This window comes from Cupressus sempervirens, chromosome 8, assembly GCF_028749045.1.
Source record: "Cupressus sempervirens isolate cs-2001-9-10 chromosome 8, ASM2874904v1, whole genome shotgun sequence".
NCBI classification, from domain to species: Eukaryota; Viridiplantae; Streptophyta; class Pinopsida; order Cupressales; family Cupressaceae; genus Cupressus; species Cupressus sempervirens.
Genome location: NC_143125.1, coordinates 68,338,645 through 68,359,266, shown reverse-complemented (window position 1 = coordinate 68,359,266; position 20,622 = coordinate 68,338,645). Strand labels below are relative to the sequence as shown.

Genomic DNA, 20,622 nt, shown 5'->3' with positions numbered 1-20,622 from the left:
TAGCACCAATTTTTGCACTAGTTATTCCTCCCATTATAAATATTCCAGCTTGTTCTACAATTTTTTTTGCATTATCTACATCTAATTCAAATCCAGTTAGATCAGATACTGCATTACCGAGTTTACTATCATTTTTGGGAAGTATTCTAGTTTTTGATCTGGTAAATACTCCTATTCGCACTCAACACTCAAATATCCCAATGTCCACTGCTAGTCCTTCCATCTCCACTATTGTGTCCACTCCCAAGGTCAAACCAGTCATTACAGAAGCCAAACAAAAGCAACCATTAAGACTTCTGCTCACTAGAAAAGAAATTCCTAAGGATATTGACCTGGACACAGAAATAGTGATTCCAAAAATTGACTACGAAAATGCTACCATTGAAGAAATGAGGTATGTTGGTCAACTAATAGAGATGAACTCTATGCAAAAGTAGTTAAGGTCTGAAAGGGATAAGGAGTACAGAATAATTGAGAATGCCAGGAATATAATTACAGAAGCTATAGGTGTTGAAGTCGATTCTACTCAACACATTTTGATTCAGTTAGAAGAGGCTATAAATAAATCCAATGAGGACACCTCTGGTGAGGAAAAACTAATTGAAAATGCAGAAAGAAAATTTGATAATAATGTGCTTGAGCACATTGCTCAGCATATTGCAATAAAACAAATAGAATTGTCCACAATTCTAGTCAATTTTGAAAATTCTTTTAATAATGTAAGTTCACTTTTTGCCAAACTTTGTGATTTTACCGAGTATACTAAGGAGATCAAGGAAAAATTAAATAAAATTGATGAGGATATGAAGGTTAGTGCCCAAAAACTACAACTTGACCCCAATTCAAGTTCATCCCATCATCTCAGAATCAGATTTTTGTCAGAAAAGCAGGCAAAACTATTGAGAGAGGAAGATAAGATCAGATCTGCACTGATTGAGATCCAGAATATGATTCTTCTTGTCATGGACACAATGTAGAAACACATTTCCTACTCCAAAACATTGATCCATGACAACAATTTCTTAGTTGTAGATCATGTGATTGAACTTTCAGCTGAAGTTTAGATAGCACTCTCCACCTACAAAATTTTTCAAGAAAATTGAGATAAGACTTTGGCTCTTATTCTCAAGGTACATTATGAGTTTATCTCTCATTTTGGTGTTTTTGTGTAAATATATATTATTTAATTTGGCATTATTGTCAAAAAGGGGGAAATAGATTACCAAAGAAAAGATAGAGACTTATGTAAATATTTGTAAATACTATGTGCATATTTTATGGGGGAGATATATGTAAATCAAGATGTCAAATTTTGCACATAAGTTTTGGCTCATAGGTGTTTTTGTCACTAATGCCAAAGGGGGAGATTGTTGGAATTATGATATATTTGTCATTAGTACAAACACTTATTCGATTTTGAATTCTTACTGAGCTCATCACTTAGTCTATAGTGTATACCAAGCATTCAATGGTTACCTTGTAAGTTCTACAGGTAAACAGTTCACATTGGGTATTCCAGAGGATACCAAGTGAATGGGCAGTTCAGCAGTGTTCACCAAGGAAAGCAAGGTAAATGAAGAACTCAGTGTTCACCGAGAAAAGCAAGGTAAATGAAGAACTCAGTGTTCACCGAGCAAAGCAAGGTAAATGAAGAACTCAGTGTTCATTGAGAAAAGCAAGGTAAATGAAGGACTCAGTGTTCACTGAGCACAACAAGGTAAATGAGGAAGTTAGCTTCTACCGAGTGACACTATATCTATCGAGTCACCAATGGTTATCGAGTTCTAAGCAGTATTGTGTGGCTAGTATGAACCAAGCCTCTACTTCAACCGAGTGCATGATGATGCTGAGTAATCTAGTGGATGCCGAGTATCAAAAGGTCACCGAGTCAGCTTGAGGAACCCGAGTTTTCTACTTTTTGGCCAACTCAGTAATGTTTTGTTCACTTATGTTTTGGCCGACCTTGTAGTTGTAAATATTGGAATGGTATATATGTAATGGATTATATCATTTTAAAGTGTGTGTGGTATGAATGAATATAAAAGGAGAGACATATAACATTTTGTGAATCAACAGAAGAACAAAGTCTTCAGCAAGGTCTACAAGAAGTAGAAAAGATTCATCTGTCACAAGAGGTGATCTATACTTCAAGTATCTAATCAGTAAATTAAGTTTGTAAGAAAATCCACTATTTCATCCTAACAGGTGAATTAGTTTTGTAAATCCTTTAATACGGTAGACTTAACAGTCTTTTGTAAATCTCCTAACATAGTGCATACTTCATTGTATGTTTGTAAATCCTCTAACAAGGTGGATCTAGCAGTCCTACTTGCTCCTAATAGGGAAGATCATCAGAAGTGATCAATGTAAGCCTTAACCAGCCAACGTTATACTATAGTAACCAAGTTTTGTGGGTATCATCCCCACCCCAGTTTTACTTTCTATTTGGAAGGTTTCTAGGTCACCAAATCTCTGTGTACATGTGCAATGAATGTTTGTTCCTTCTATTATGCAACAGTTCAAATAAATGAATGGTGTATGATTCAAATACTGAAAAGGATAAAAGTTTTATAAGTTACTGATTCAGACCCTCCCCTCTCAGCAACCTACCTTATCCTGAATATTTCCAATAGTTGGGTCTCACTTTTGGCCAAAAAGTGGAGGTATTTTTCCTATTTTTAAAATATTTTGTCAATTGATGCCAAAATTTGAGTCATTTACATATTAAATATTAAAGAACTTCAAAAATAAAAATTGTAGTGCCTAGGATCTTCTTTTTGAATGTGTAATTTATTTGTATACCCATATGACATATTCTTTTTTTGGTATGGATCTTTAAAAAGTACTTTTTCAAAATGCCAGTTTCAGGACCATACCACGCTCGTGTACGAACACCATAATTTGACACAACCAAATGAATTTTTTTGAATCCTTTTAATTGAAGTTACCTGACACACCAAAGATTGATGAGAATATTTTTCTTGAAATTTTTAATGGTTTTTCAAATTTATTTAAATTGATGATTAAGGTAATTTCTAAAACATCTCATGTATGGATCCCATAATCAAAATTTTATTTTGAAAAAAAAAAGACTCTAAAAGAATTGTGTGAAGATTGATGACATGTAAATTGATTTACAAAATATGAAAAATTAAAAAAGTTATTGAAGTTTTACTGAATGTCACTTTTTAACATTTAAGAGATACTTTTGATTAATAAATAATGAAAAAATAGAAAATGAACTATTAACACTATAGAATTTATATTTTTGAAATCAAAGTAGTAAGTCTTATAATGGGTTTTTGTGTCATCGAAAAATTCAATGGGGATGACCATATAAAAATTAGAACAATCCCTGAAAATGTCTATTAAATGCCTTAGAAAAAAAATGGTTCTTAAAGGCATGGCTTAGTGGGACCAAGCCTATGCCATGCCTTTCCCCAAGGCAAAACCCCACACAAAATTCATGGCCATTCTAAATTCCCACGTATGCCACTAGAATAAGGCATGTCATTTGTAATTCAAAAATTAGGTGCCTGATTGCATTTCAAACATTGAATGAATCGAGTACCCAGTTGTTTAAAAATAAGGTACTCAATTTAAAATCAAGCATTCCATTTTTAAACAATTGGGTACCCAATTCTAATGTACCCATCGGATCCCAAAAGATGTCCTACAGGCCAATTTTCAATGATTGGAATGATTTTGAATAATAGTTTTGATCTACAACAACAAATTCGGTCATAGTTGTTCTATTTTCTTGTCTTCTACAATTTGCAAGTTGTTGATTCAAATTCAAAACTGGTGCAAACATGGGATCAAAACAACAAAGAAAGAAGAAAATAAAAGTTTGGAAAGATGAGATTGTAACAAATAAAGAGAATGAAGCACAATGTCAATGAGAGAGAAGACAAAGAATAAGAGAATTGAACAATGTTTCAAAGGAAAAAGACATTGAAGATACCATAATGGATGAAGAGGCTAAAGAAGAGAACACAATATAAGAAGATTTAGGTGCATATTCTAATCAAACATTCAATACAAGTGTGTCTCCAAACCCTCATATCTTTTCTCATGATGAAATTGATGATTTTTTAGAAGTAGGTTATGATTTAAATGATTTAGATTTTCTTCATCAAAATAGATTGTCAAATGATAAATGATTTAGATTTTCTTCATCAAAATAGATTGTCAAATGATCATATACAAAAAACTCCAATTGAAATGCATGCCCCAAAAGAAATACCAAGAAAATTTGAAAATGAGATTCAAATCCCAAATAATAGTGAAAATGAAATGTCAATTGAATATAAAAATTGTATGCATGGAGACATAGAAACACCAACTATTGAACAAACATGTTGGAATGATAGTAAAGTGTCTGAACATAAGTTTTATTTTCCCAATGGTGTGCTAGATAATCTTGAGGGATTGGTTTCATGGAGACAAATTAGGAAACATGCTAATAGAATATATAGACAAATTTTTTTATAATAAGAAATTCGAGTTTCAATGTTAGTTGATGTTGCAACTAATTAAAATGTCTAAAATGCAAAAAGTAATGAAAAGGTTACAAATGTATGCAAAACCCAAGAATAAAAGTGAGTCTTTAAAAAAAAAATTATCCCTTATTACTAGTGTATTTGATGTTATTGGAAAGAGAAGTCACTCTAAAGATAAGAATGCAACACGACGAGCAATAAAAATAGCTTTAGTTAACAAAACAATTGACAAAAGATTGATTAGCAATGTAAGTGGATATCAGAATGTGAATCAAAAGACTTTAGAAAGAGTTGTAAAGAGAAGGGTTAACTTTGAATATGATCCAACAAATATTTTGTGGACTTCTAGTAGTAGACTCTCGAGATGTCATATAAAACTTACTAGTAAAGTCAAAAGTTTGTTTGAATTTTTTTGGCATGATAATACAAGAGTGTCATCTAATTCAATAGATGTTCTTAAACTAAGAGTTGGGTCAAAAATACGTGATCTACATCCTAAAAACCTTTTGTACATGACTCAAACTGAATTGTTTAGAAAATTTGTAGATGATAAGGTATTACCTATTACCATTAGTCAAAATATCTTTTGAAAAGTGTAAACCATGGTATGTAACGATTAACAAGGAAAGAATCAGATGTTTTTGTAAAACTCATTTTAAATTTCATTACCATTATGATATATTTTGATCTATACATGGTACCATGCATAGTAAAAAAACTTGCAGGACTGTGGTATAAAATTACCACCTCAAACTATAAAGGATTTCATATCAGGTTTGTTTTGTAACCTACCTAATGATCAATACTTTCTTTTCAATGCATGTCTTTCTGGTACATGTAATATGTGTGGCAATATTTCTTTGTTAGATAAATGTTTGCATGAAAATGCTTTGACTATTTTTGGACAAAAATGAGTTGATGTAAAAAGATTCAAAACTATTGAATATCCATTGGAGGATGGGAAGATTGGAAGAAGGTGTGATCTAGTTACATATAGAGTTAATTGTCATGCATTTATGAATGAGTTTAAAAGAGTGATCATACAAAAATATGTTAAACACTATCAATATGCTTGATGGCTTGATGGAAAATTTCGCATATGTAAGAATACATTTCCAATTGGTACTATACTTTCAGTTGTTGAATTTGTAGAGAACTACACACTTGCACCACAAGATGAGGTAAAACCAAAATATTAGAATTTAGTGCAAGTACCAATTTATGTTCATATAGTTTATAGGCATACACCTGATAGTATAAAGGAGGATCAAAAAATATCGAGAGAGTACCATTTCTATATGAGTGATAATAAACTTCATCCATCCAAGTTTGTCTAATATTGTTTCAAGGTTTTTTATGATAATTTGAAAGAGAGAAAAATTCAAATGACACGACATTGGATATGGTTAGATAATTGTACAAGAGAAGTCAAGAAGGCTAGAATGTTCTATTGGTTGAGTAGGACACAGGAAATCTAATCTCCAACATGTGTAGAGTTTTTTTGAGGCTGGACATGGTAAAGGAGAACATGATGGTGCTAGTGCATGTGTAAAGAGAGCCCTTAGTAGAGAGAAATTAAACTTTAAGAAAAATCCAAATTAAAAAATGCACATGAGATTGTCGAATGTTGTAACAAATATTTATACAGAGGATCAAGTGAGAACTCTACAATCAAATGTTACTTCTACCTAGTTGAAGAGAAGAATATCCTTTCAAGATATGACTATGATACAATTAGTGGGTCAGCTAAATGGCATTCATTTAGGAGTTTAGATTCTAACACCTTGACTATATGGATTAGAGAGTTTTCTTGTTTTTGTTAGTTTTGTCTTGCAAGTGAATGGGAAGAGTGGGAGAATACAGAATGGGTTGAAGATTGGCAGAAAAAATCATTAGTACCTACTGATACACATTTTCAAGATGATATAGTAAATAAAGGCCTAAATGTTACTTTTGAATTAGAAGACTATGGTCATATTTCAGACCTCATACAACCTAGTATGCACAATTTAATTAGATTTTGTGTTGATCCTGCTTTATTTTATATTATTTATATATGTACTCATGTGATTAAATTGTTTATGTACTTTATTTTATCTTGTAGGACATGTTTATGTTGTTATTGCACCTAATGATAATGATGAATAGACTAAGTATTGGCTAGCTAGATGTGTGGAACCTAAGGAAAATTGATATGTCATCAAGTAGACGATGATGGTTTTGAGTATCCAATTGGGTCTGTCATTGTAGCTGGCACTTCGCTATGTAGATACCTAAGAAGAAGAAATGGTTTACGAACATTTGAAGACTACCAATCTAAAAAGAAGATTTTACACTATTCTCATTTGGTTGTGACAATAGATATCAAATTAGAAAGATATAAAGGGAGACCTGTCAATAAGGTATTATGGACAATTTCAATGAACAAGCACAAGACAATCATAGATACATTGCCAAAGAGAGATGATACATATGGTACAATGGGATGACTATTAGCATTATGATTATTTTGTCATTAGCGACAAAACTTACTCAATTCTGTATGCTTACTGAGCATCTAGTGGCTACCTTGTAAAGCTTAGCAATTCAGCAGTTTACACCAAGCAAATAGTGGCTACTGAGCAAATATAGACAATGTAAAGTCTAGTAGTGTCTACCGAGCTTCTCAATATCTACTGTGCTTCACAGTGTCTACCAAGTAGTAAGCTTGTGTCATGAAGATTCAGTGAAAACTGAGCAATGAAAGATTCAGTGCAAATCGAGTGATGAAAGATTCAGTGTTTATTGAGTGAAGCAAGGTAAACTCAGTGTGTAGTATCTACCAAGTGACACTAAATCTACTGAGTCACCAGTGGTTACCGAGTTCAGAACTACATCAAGTGATTAGTATGAACTAAGCCTTCACTTCTACTGAGTGCATGACGATGCCAAGTAATGCAATGGACATCGAGTATTAGAAGGTCACTGAGTTAGTTCAATGAACCTGAGTTATTTACTATTGGGCTGACTCTGTAATCTATTTGTTTACTTGTATTTTGGCTGACTTTGTAATTTTGTAAGTTTGAAAGGTATATATGTAAGATGTATTGCAAGATATCAAGAATGTATGAATGAATGAATGTATGATACATGGAATAAGAAAGAATTATGAAGTAATGTCAAGTATATGTGAAAGATCATCAACAAAATTTCAAGTTACACAACAAGGTCAATTTAGGGACTCAAAAGTTATATCCATCACATGAGGTGATCAGTGCATAAGGGATCTTATTAGCAATCAGTTGCAAGTAGATCCACTACTTCATCCTAATAGGTGAATCAGATTTTCAAATCCTCTAACAAGGTAGACTTAACAATCTTTGTAAAAATCTACTAATAGAGTGCATACTTCATTGTATGTTTGCAAATCCTCTAACAAGGTGGACCTAGTAGTCCTTTGTGTTCCTAACAGGGAAGATCACTAGAAGTGGTCAATGTAAGCCTTGACAGGCCAACTTTATACTTGAGTATTAAAGTTTTGTGGGTATCATCCCCACCCCAGTTTTACTTTCTATTTGGAAGGTTTCTGGGTCACCAAATATTGTGTTCACTTGTGTAATGATTTTTTTATGTTTCAAAACTAATGCATGCAGTAGAATAGATGGATGTATGGTAAATTAATAAAAGTTTTAAGGTTACTAATTCACCCCTCCCCTCTTAGTAACCTATCATATCCTAAATATTTCCAACAATTGGTATCAGAGCTTTGAGGTTCTTAGGATAAAAGTTAAGGAGCTTGAGCAAAGATCTAAGGATAGATGGAGATATTCAAACTTGACAAGGCAATTGAAAATGAAAAGCTAGATCTAGAAATGGCCATGGCTCAACCCAAAGAAGCAAAGGAGAATATTTCCCAATCCCTGAAGAGAAGGAAGGAACTTGAAAGACAAATGAATGACCATGAGTATGTTGAAGAAAATATTGAAGACCTTTTACCATCAAGCAGTTCAGACGAAGCTAATGAGGCAATCAAGGAACTCCTAGCAAAGAATGGCTCTCGGCAGGAAGAAGTAAGAAAACTTAAAAGAGAACAAGAAATCAAATCAATCAGGCTATGTGAAGTTTTGGAACAAAGAAACAAGGCAAATGAAGACTTGGAGGAAGAAATAATCAATCCAATTAGCATGAAGACCTCATTGATCAAATCTCTGGAGAAAATGAAGAAATCAGGATTCTCAAAGCATGGAATGAAAGAATAAGAAGTGATCTAAATAGTTAAAGGGAAATTAATGAAAGAATATTGAGAGTACTAAGATGTGAAAAGAAAATTGTTGAAAAATTAAAGAGTGACCTAAATACTAAAAAGAAAATCCATGAAAGAATGATGAAGTCACAAGAAGACATGAATCAATTGATTCAACAAAATGAGCAAAATCTTCACAAACAAAAAGATAAATCAGGACTTGGATACAATGAAGAACAAGGTGAATCTTCCAAGAAAGGTGCAAACAGGAATCTAAAACCCTCATGCAATCATTATGGAAAAATTGGTCATACATCTAACAAATGTTGGAGCAATAGAAAAGGAAAATTCAATAGAAAGTTCTATAACTATAATCAGCATGGTCACAAAGCCAATGAATGCAAGGAGAAACCAAAATTTGAAGGTAATTGTCACAAATGCAAGAAGCATGGTCACAAGGCATCTCAATGTAGATCCAAAAAATTCAATCCAACTGAACAACTTGTTAAGGCAATATTTGGATGGGACTACAATACCTGGTGACGATGTCATTATTGTGGAGAATATGGACACATTGGTATAAATTGTGCACGACATCACCTAAGAAATAAGGACACTACTATAAGGTGTTATACATGCACTGAACTCGGTCATATAGCTAAAAACTACATGAATATAGGTAGAATTAAAGATGAAAAGAAAGCAGGGGCTGACAACATAAGGAAACAAATGAAGCAGCAATGGATTCCGAAATCCACTAAAGATACAAGCTCAAATCATGGAAGTGTAGTCAGCCAAGAAGTGGGTGACTCTACCCCCTCAAACTAAATTCCTAAGAATGCATTGGAGCTATACTCAGCAAGAAAATCATAAGAAGTTCAAAGAAATGTGAGGAATGTAAATGATCCAATCAGTATTGCAGATATGTCAGGATCACAGAAAAATTATCTTTCATCAAGTGCATCAGACTCTACTGAGAAAAGTAGTTAAAGATTTTACTCAGCAAGGTTGGGAGTAAAGGAATTTTGTTCATCTACCAAGTTGATACAAATGTCAAGTTAGGTTATTGGATGATAGTCTGTCATGCACTATGACAACATTGTACCTAGCATTAATGGAAAACTTTTCATCAAAATGGGCAAAATTCAACTTCATTTTCATCGTATTCTTAGAGCTAAAATATTTCCAAGAGCATTCAAGTGATTTCAAAGTGAGTTCGAGCAAATTTATAGATAAAGAAGTTTGTTCAAATATTTCCATCACTTAGCAAGCAACAATGGCTTCTGCAAGTACAAGCACTAGCAAGGAAAAATGTGGATCAAAAATGTTGGTCAAGGGAATAGAATGGAAAGCACCAAACTTCAAGTTAGTTCCCATAGTTACAAAGGCACTAAGACCCTAATGGCGTATAGTTGCAAATTCCACCAAAGGTAATTTTAATCAATGATATCCAAACTCATTTCAAATGTTCTATTCAAGAAATAGGAACCCTAGAAATAGATAGTGCATTAGAAGAAATGTGTGTTAGTGGGTCTCTAAAACCCGAACATAAACATGTGGAGACAAAAGGGTTGACCCACATATCTCATATGCCAAGAAGCTTCCAAATAAAATGGATCAAATACATCCTTAGCTGTGTTCAAAATGGTTAGTTATGGGCAACCCATTTGAATCACTAAGAAGATGATTCACAAGATTACTAGACCTCCCATTCTTAGTAAAGCTAAAACTACCAAAACCCTATGTTGGGATGAACTTTAGAAGAAAATCCTAGCCAAGTGGGATGGAAGAGGCTTAAAGGTTAGCACACTTACTGATGTTGAACTTAGATATGGAATTCATGTGATTGCTCACAGGATTTATAGTTCCAGTCATTTGAATAGTGTATCCTATGAGGCCATAGACCTGGCATTCAAGGTTGTGAAGAAGAATTTGGAGTATGACTTGTCTAACCTAATGTTAAGACAATTGAACAAAATCATGGATAGTATCAGATCGTCCAAGAATAACTCCTTTAAATTTGGTTCCTTATTGACATGTTTATTCTTTTATGTACAAAAATTATTTCCCTCCAAAGGTTCTATTGTATGGAGAAAGTATGTCCCCATTCTATATCAAATTAATGAATTTATAGCAGAAATGGGTGTCAATTTTGATAGTATAATGGACAAATATTTTGAAGACTTCAAGGAGAGGATTAACAATAGGTTCAGGATTCCTCCTAAACTTGTTGAGGATTACAAAGACAATGTTTGTTTTACGGTTGACTGTGACAGATTATATATTTAGGTAGTCAGGCCCTGAGTTGCATGGGTAAAACCTCTACCTTATTAGGTAAACATTAATGAAACTAGGGATATTATTGAAGCACTAGTAAATGAACCAGTAGATCCCAAGAAACCAATTTTTGGAACCTATGATGAGGCTAAACCTAGAATAGAATTGGAAATCAAACTTCCCCAAGCAATCATTAAAGGTAAGAGAAAGGTTTCCAAGTTGAAAACTACTACCGAGCCTTTAATGATTACCAAGGGAAAAGGTGAGGATGAAGAAGAGGAGAAGAAAATAGAAAATCAAGATGAAGAATCAGAGAAGGAGGTAGAGCCTACAAAGAAGAAAGGGAGGGTTATCATCACAAAACCCCCAAAGGCCTCCACAGCTATTTTCACAAGGTGAGGAAAAGGTAAGAATAAGGATGAAGTAGTATTCTGCAAGCCCCAACTAAACTTCCAAGAAATATTGAAACAAATGGAAGAGGGAGCTAGCATCACAAAGTTGAAAGCTCTAAAGTTTGAAACAAGGACTGATGCAAAAAAGATGCAGATTGAGGAACTAGTACTTAACAAGATGGGAAAATGGAAATACTCCCCAGACTAGATTGTTCCTCAAATCTCCAAAGAGCTATTGGTAAGATTGCAACCAAGGTGGGAGTCAGCCACACAAACAACAAAGGACATATACGAGCAGTTCTTGAAGAATCTTTTACCAAATCTTACTGAGGTAGAAATAAAGGCAGCCATGAAAAATAATGAAGGTAAAATGATGATTAGATTTCACACATGTTTCATTCTAATTAAGGATATTTCCCATGTTGTAAGAGATGCAAAAAACATGTGGAAGAACATGTATCATCTAGAAAAGGCCAATAATGATCCAGTTGTGATTGAGGATGATGGTGGTGCTAGTAGTGATGAAGGAGATTACAGTACTCCAAGTGCTAGTGATGATTAGGCACTAAGGTTTGATGATGAAGAAAAAGGGGAAGAAGTTGAAGAGGAAGATAAGGAGGAAGAGAATGAAGAACATGATCCAATGAATATTGCATCACAAGTCGTTGCTTCCCTTCCTCACTATCCACTTAAGACTACAACATTATCAGGGTTGGAGATAGCTTCAGCGGGATTGACCACATCAGAAACATCATCTACTCTTGCTACCCCATAGCTCCAAGCATCCTTTATGGAAATAACAATTACTTCATCTACTAAGCTGCAACTCTCCTCATCAGCACTAGAGCAATCAATCACTATAGCATCAACTGTGTCAACCTCCTCTGATCCATGTACAGTAAGTTCTATAGTTCTTTCTACAATTTTGTCTACTCTAATAGTGAATTTTCCAATCTATACACTACCTCTTTGTACATCATTTTTGGGAAGCACACCAATTTTGGGCACAGTCGGTAATTCTCTCAGTTTTCCTCTAGTTGTAACTATTGAAGTGTTTTCTGCTAGTCCATCTATGTCAACTATTGTCTCTGATTCCAAATTAAAGGAAGTAAGCACAGAAAAGAAATTAAAAACTCCTATGAAACTTTTGCTTACTAGAAAACAAATTGATGAAGACATAGACTTGGATACAGAAATTGTTATTCCAAAGATGGACTTGGACAATGCCTCAACTAGTGAAATGAGAATGGTTAGTTAGCTTCTAGAGTAGAAGGCAGGGTAGAAGAAACTCATAGAAGAAAGAGATAGAGAATATACTATAATTGAAAATGGTAAAAACGTAATTATTGAAGCTATTGGTGTTGATGTTGATTCATCTCAACACATTTTGTTACAATTAGAAGAGGCTATAGATAAGTTCAATGAGGACACCTCTAGGCAAGGGAAACTCATTGAAAAGGCAAAAGAGAAATTTGACAACAAGGTTCTTGAGCACATTGCAATAAAATAGGTTGAATTATCTTCAATTTTGAGCAACCTTGAGCAAGCTTTCACAAATGTAACATCATTTTTTGGCAAGCTCTATGATGTTACTGAGTACACTAAGGAGATCAAAGAAAAAATAAATAAGTTAGATGTGGAAATGAAGGATAGCGCTCAAAAGTTGTAGCTTGACCATAGTTCAAGCTCATCTCATCACATAAAGGTGGAATTTTTGTTAGAAATGTAGGCAGAGTTACTTAGAATATAAGCCAAAATTCGGTCTACACTGATTGACATTCAAAATATGATTCTTCTAGTCATGGATCAAATGCAAAAATAGATTTCCTATTCAAAAACATTGATTCATGAGAACAATATTTCAATAGCAGGTCATATGATTGAACTTTCTACAAAAGTTCAAGTGGCTCTCTCCACCTGCAAAATTTTGCAAGATAATTGGGATAAGACATTTTCTCTTATTCCCAAGGTACACTCCAAATTTCTCTCACATTTTAGTGTCTCTATTTGAATTTATTGTATATACATTCTTTGGCATTATTGTCAAAAATGGGGGAGATATGAGATTGTTGGCAGGGGGAGATAAGATTGTTGACATTGAGAATATGAGATGAATAAGAAATAAATTGACATTGTATAGATAAAAGCTATGCATGCCATACATATGGGGGAGATATGTAAGATATGTATATAGTAGAGTAAATCAGAATGTCAGTTTTGGTTCATAAGTGTTTTTGTCACTAATACCAAAGAGGGAGATTGTGGGAATTATGATTATTTTTTCATTAGTGACAACACTTACTCAATTCTATATGCTTACCAAGAATCCAGTGGTTACCTTGTAAAGCTTAGCAGTTTAGCAGTTTACACCGAGCAGATAGTGGCTACCAAGAAAATACAAACAATGTAAAGTCCAGCAGTATATACTGAGCTTCTTAGTATCTACCAAGTTTCTCAGTATCTACCGAGTAGTAAGCTTGTGTCATGAAGATTCAGTGCAAACTGAGCAATGAAAGATTTAGTGCAAACCAAGTGATGAAAGATTTAGTGTATACTGAGTGAAGCAAGGTAAAATCAGTGTGTATTATCTACCGAGTGACACTACATCTACCCAGTCACCGGTGGTTACCGAGTTCAGAACTACATCAAGTGATTAGTATGAACTGAGCCTTCACTTCTATCGAGTGCATGATAATGCCGGGTAATGAAATGGATGCCGAGTATCGAAGGTCACCAAGTCAGTTCAGTGAACCTGAGTTATTTACTATTGGGTCAACTCTGTAATGTATTTGTTTACTTGTATTTTGGCTAACCTTGTAATTTTGTAATTTTGAAAGGTATATATGTAAGATATATTGTAAGATATCAAGAATGTATGTATGAATGAATGTATGATGTGTGGAATAAGAAGGAATTACAAAGTAATGTGAAGTATATGCGAAAGATCATCAGTAACAGTTCAAGGTACACAACAAGGTCAATTCAGAGACTCAAAATTTATATCCATCACATGAGGTGATCAATACATAAGGGATCTTATCAGTAATTAGTTACAAGTAGATCCACTACTTCATCCTAAGAAGTGAATCATATTTTCAAATCCTCTAACAAGGTAGACTTAATAGTCTTTGTAAAAATCTCCTAACAGAGTGCATACTTCATTGTATGTTTGCAAATCCTCTAACAAGGTGGACCTAGCAGTCCTTTGTGCTCCTAATAGGGAAAATCACCAAAAGTGGTCAATGTAAGCCTTGATAGGCCAACTTTATACTAGAGTATTGAAGTTTTGTGAGTATCATCCCCACCCCATTTTTCCTTTCTATTTGGAAGGTTTCTGGGTCACCAAATATTGTGTTCACTTGTGTAATGATTGTTTTATGTTTCAGCACTAATGCATGCAGTAGCATAGATGGATGTATGGTAAATTAATAAAAGTTTTAAGGTTACTGATTCACCCCTCCCCTCTCAGTAACCTGTCATATCTTAAATATTTCCAACAATGACTACATTTAAATCAAACATATGTAAGTTTTTTCTTTATTGTGTTATTTTTATATATGTACTTATATAATTTAATTACATGTATGTATGCATTGTCAATACCAAATTAGAGAACTTGTATATGTACACCTCTTATTCAGGTATCAATTATAATTTATGCAAATTTAAATGTTAAGGTGGATCAAACATCAACATCTCATGCAATTACACATAGTGAGTACATACAAATTACTCATATATTTACATAGTTCAGATAGCTCATATTAATTTATGCTTTTATTAACATGTGTTTTTGTTTTACAATTTTATTTTATAGGACCTCATTTGAATAAATGTCTTGAACCAATTTTATATTTTGAGTTCAATTCTATAAATATATCATTGATATTGTATTACATATATTGTGAAATATGTAAACAAATTTAAAAATAGGAGCTTACTTCTATTTGAAAGTTAATGGTGTGCAAGTTTGATATTATAAATTAATTGTCAATTCAAGTAATGACCTCCTATTTTTCTCCATTACCTTTACATTCAAACATGTTTAAATTAATGTCTATATATAAATAGTTAAAATTATTGTTCATGTACCATGCATACTTACAAAATGTGTCATAACATGAATAAAATATGTCACAATAAAGAAAATCATTTGAATACTTACAACATGATAACATAATAAAATATACTACATATAGTAGGATGATAAGAAGTCGTAAAAAAATATTACATGGTCTAACATGTCATAACATGATCAATGATATCAAAAAATACATATAATATAGTTAACTATCCTAATACAAAGTGTATCAAAATAAACAATATGTGTCATAGAAACACAATCTAAAGGTGCCAACAAGACCTAATCTATTTGATCTGTAGTCCTCTTTACTCCAAGCGAAGAGGAATCAAATGGATCATCTTGTGTAATATGAGTTGTCATGACATCATGTGGGACACTCTGTGAGGCAGATGGATCATCCTGTTTAACATGAGGTGTCTCATCATGTACATGCTTAATTGAATTGGGTTTCAAAATCTAGCTTTCAAATAAATTAAGTATTCACTACATAATAAAATTAATTCCACATGAGATGGGTGTCCCTCTGTAACAGAAGGAGGTGCACTATGAAAGCTACCAAATGTGGTAGTGGTGAGGTCCTATAATTTACAATATGTATACATTTTTAAAATTTGATAAAGAGTATAATGAACTATGTATGTACATAAATCACAATACTAACCTCAAAGGATTATGTAGCTACCTCCATCTAGCTTAGTCTGTACTCTTAGCAACACTCATGGTGACATAGTCCTAAAATTATGAATACATAAATGTTGAGTCAAAATTATATATACATGAATTAAAAAGTACGTAAACTAGAAAGTACACAATTTGTACCCTACATTTTTTACACTATAAAAACATGTATATATATCATACTTGAGTAGTAGCCAATGTCAAAGATGTGTCTAAAGATATGCTAGCATGATGATCAAAGTATGGAGTCAAAAATAAACTATACTAAGGCCTGTATGCATAAGTACGATCCATATCCTATTCATAAAATCAAAACACATAAAATTATACACATGAGTGAAAATTGTTCAAATTATAAGTTAATAACAATGTTATATGTTTCTATCCTAGACCCCTAACTAACCTTATAGAAAGGGAAAATATATTTTGGTACTCCTACAAGATTTGTTATTCAACATTATTTATGCATTTATTTGGCCTAATGAACTTGTGAGAAAATGTACAAGATCATTATGATATATAAGGATAAGATGGGATAAAAATGAGGATAATTAAGATTATGGAAGGAAAGTATGAAGAAATAGACAAGGGGACTAAGAATGCAACTTCTAATGTGTTGATGGAAATAGGTTATAAGGGCACATAAGTACCATAGTCTATGGGCGTAACAACTAAGAATAATTTAGACAAACCATGTGTGATTAAGGATAGAAAAAAGAAAAATGATAATGGTGATGATGATTTTAATCAATTCTTTAGTATTGTATAGAAGAATGATTCCTTATGTTAGGAGTTCCCATTTTATTGGATGCATGCAAGGAGAAATCAATGACTCACTTCTAGGTAATTTCATCAATAATGAGCGAAGAAGAAGAGAAGGAACCAAATAAATTTAAGGATTACAAATGTTGTAGAAGTATTATGATGAAGAAAGAAAATAGAAAGGTAATTAATGAAGGGTAAGCCTTAAATTATTTTCCTTAAAACCTTGTGATTGTGAGTAAACAATCTTTGCAATAACAAAAAGTGATAGATAAAATGGAAAATATTATCTAGACTAGCATTGCTTGTAGTGGTGAGAAATTAGGCATAAGTTTATTGTTGGCAGGTGATTTTGGTAAGACATTAGCAAAATTTGGAAAGAAATAAGACTTAGAGACATATGGTGAGGATCAACTCATGGAACAATTATCGATACTCTGTGAAGGAAAATGAGAGGTTAGAGAAGAAAATAGAAGAAGATTGTGTGAAAGTGTATTCCATGCACCATATAGATGTTATCATTGATGGAAACATATCTCTTGGGTATGATTAGTAGTCATGATGAGTCAAATAAGAATAACATGTATATGTCAAGGAAGGACTCATAATGTTGCTTGATCCTAATAAAGGGTTCGTTAGTCATGGCCTAACCAATAATTTGGTTTCCCAAAGAAACCTTAGCAACTAGATTCAATGCCACAAAACACTTGAAATCAAATTAATCCTTATTAGCACTATGGTTTTCTTCATTGATAAGTGGTAAAATTTAATTCTATTCAAAGGAGGACCATATTGGATAATTTATTACTAATGTAGACTTGGCAATAATTGATAATTTTATGAATCAATGTACTTTAGATTCAATTTCTATTCATTATGCATTACATAATCATCACTATAGTTTTATTACCTCTACTAACTTTGAGCTTAGTGTAGATAAAATAGGAGACACAGATATAAATAATTCCTCTTGGAACAATGTACAAAGGCTCTCTCAACCATCTCAAATTTACAAACATCAACACTATCAATTATTAGGTATACTCATTTTGTGACACTGGGGGATTGTATTCTCATTATGGATTATATGTTCATCTTGAGATCAAACAAATTTTAGTAACATGTTACCTTTGTTGGCTCAAAGTCTTAGTAATGAATGGGTTCAAAAGGTTGTAAAATCTAATAGAATCATACAAACTCATAGCTAAAGTTGTAACAAATGTAGACTTCATCACAAGTTGAATGAGTTATGGACAATTATAAAATATACTTAATTTAATAGTTTGATAGAGGAAGTTTATAATTGGTATAGTTTTAGTGTCTCAAAATATCAATGTACGAAGATCTAGTATTTAACTTAAAACAATTATATACAACCACTATTAAATAACTACATTAATAAATGAATATTTATACACAATCCATTTCATTAATTGGAACTAATTATAAATAATGCATATTCTCAAAATAATATTATTCATATTATCCGTAATATTTCTTCAACCTAATTTAAAATCATTAAATATATTTTTCAAACTTAGGATTAAGATTACTTTCCATTATGGACCTATTGTTATGGTTACCTAGCTAGGGATCAAGTGTAAGGTTTAAGATTTGAAGTTACAATTAGAATTAGGATTTAACATAAATAGGATTAAGTTTATTAACATAATTAGGGTAAGGATTAGAATTAAGTTTATGAATTTTAATTATATAATTTGGTGAAAATTTTAAGCAGTGTTTGGGTTAGGTTAGAATTATGGTGAGAGTGAGATTTTACGTGAAGGTTAATGCTATGTTTATGGTTATAGTGTTCTTTTATTAAAAAAGATATGATTTTAAGGTAAGGGAGCAGATTATGTAATGCCCAGCCAAGGGATCCAAAGAACTAACCTAAAGTTTTACTAAGAAAGCAATAACATGTACACTAATTTACATAAAAAATATAAGACATTACATTCCTTAAGAATCCCAAGACATTGAGTCACATTTCATTTTTAAATAATTATATACTCTAGAAGTAAAATAAATAACACATCCACATGAAAGAATAACTACAAGTTCAATCCATTTAAATAATATACATTTTTTCTGAATGCCACTTGACATTAATTTAGAATGCACAATCATCCATTGTACATGTCATGTTGGTGCTCAAAATTTCCTTCCCGATTTTGAGCACCATTGAAAAAATCAAGCCCTTAAACGCTTTTAAAATGCATGTGCCTGGTTGTACCTGGCTGTCCATTCCAGACCCCTAAGGTGTTTAATGCTTCTGGATCCTTCCATTCAGCCTGCCTACCTATTCCATATGGTCAAATCATCATTCTGAGCTATTCGGCGAAGTCCTGTTTTGAGAAATTATCAAATTTGCATTATCACATAAGTGTCAAACAATGACAGGAGGCTGTGTTTGCATCTGAATATCTTGCACCCAGAAATGTTTCATGACTTACCACTTTGGGAGTATCTAGCATCTATACTTGAGAACCTATGTTTCAGATTTTGAGTTGTTTTGAGTCCGTTTGAATAGATTTTGAATCCCTCGAAGTTGGTCAGTTACTGTTTCCATGCTTTTGCACTTTGCACCTAATTCTGGAAAGCCCTGTTTGACGAGTAATAACTTTTGATCAGTTGATCCAAGTGTTGAAATTCATGTTGCATTACATTGTAGGCGTCAGAGACTTCTTATGTTTCAAGTTTCATATCATGATGAATCCATTTGACTAGTTTTCAAATGCGATTCCAAATGCAATTTCTATCCTTTGACTGGTGTCAACACTTGCAGATTTATTAGTACCCCAGTTTGTGATGTTATAACTTGAAATCCATGATTGGGAAGATCAAATGGATTGTACCCTTATGTTGTCCACTAAAAATTCTTTTAAGTATGCCAGTTTACAAGTCATGATGAATCCATTTGCACACTTTTTCAGGTCAATTCCATTCACAAAAAATGCTTTCTGTCAGCATGTCTAGTTTGCAAAATTCTAAGTAGCATACTTTGAACGTCCACCATTTGCGTCCTGTTATTTGCCATGAGCCCAAATCCCAGATATATACTCACCTCATAACAGAGAATGAGTGTCCTAGTTTGCACTTCCCCATGTGCTCATTTGCCTAGTTTTCAAAGCCAAATTGAAATCCAGTTTAGTGCTTTTTGATATGTTTGTTTGCAGGTAAATCTGAGAAGGCGACTTTGACTGTCAATATCTTTTGACCTTGAATTCTTCATGAGATGAGATTTGATAGGGTGCAAGAATGCAGAGAAAAGACTTAGTGTATTCAACTTCAGGGCATGATTAGTTGATTTGGTTAGTTTTCAAAGCCAGTCAATGGAACTCCTGGCGCATACTTGACAGTTGACTGAACATTGAAAAATGAGTTTTAAAAGTGGTTTTCAGTGGTTGAACTTGATTCTAATTAGCATCAGATGGTCAATGGATTAGTTTGACAGTTCAGGTGTTTGAATTCAAAAATTTTTTTAGCCAAAACCACTTTAGGGCCTGACTAATTCTGTCAGATTGATAAGCTCTTGGGAAGTGAAGTAAGTCAGAGAATGTTCTGATCACTATGATCATTAAATGATTGTGATAGGAAGTTGGATAAAATGGATCAAATTATTTGAAGTAATAAGGAGAAAATGGTTCTATAGGCATATGAACTATGAGTTACAATCTTATGAACCAAAAAGGTTGTCAATTT

General features: G+C 32.9%; 1 protein-coding gene across 1 annotated transcript in view; it reads right to left on the bottom strand.

Moving 5' to 3' along the window:
* LOC149541652 (patatin-like protein 2) overlaps nucleotides 1-19,957 on the bottom strand; it is a 46,237-nt gene extending 26,280 nt beyond the window's left edge. Inside the window, 2 exon segments of the mRNA XM_089795639.1 lie at nucleotides 19,154-19,219; nucleotides 19,921-19,957. Coding sequence (XP_089651765.1) covers nucleotides 19,154-19,219; nucleotides 19,921-19,957 — 103 coding nt within the window.
* Nucleotides 19,958-20,622: the final 665 nt, after the last annotated feature.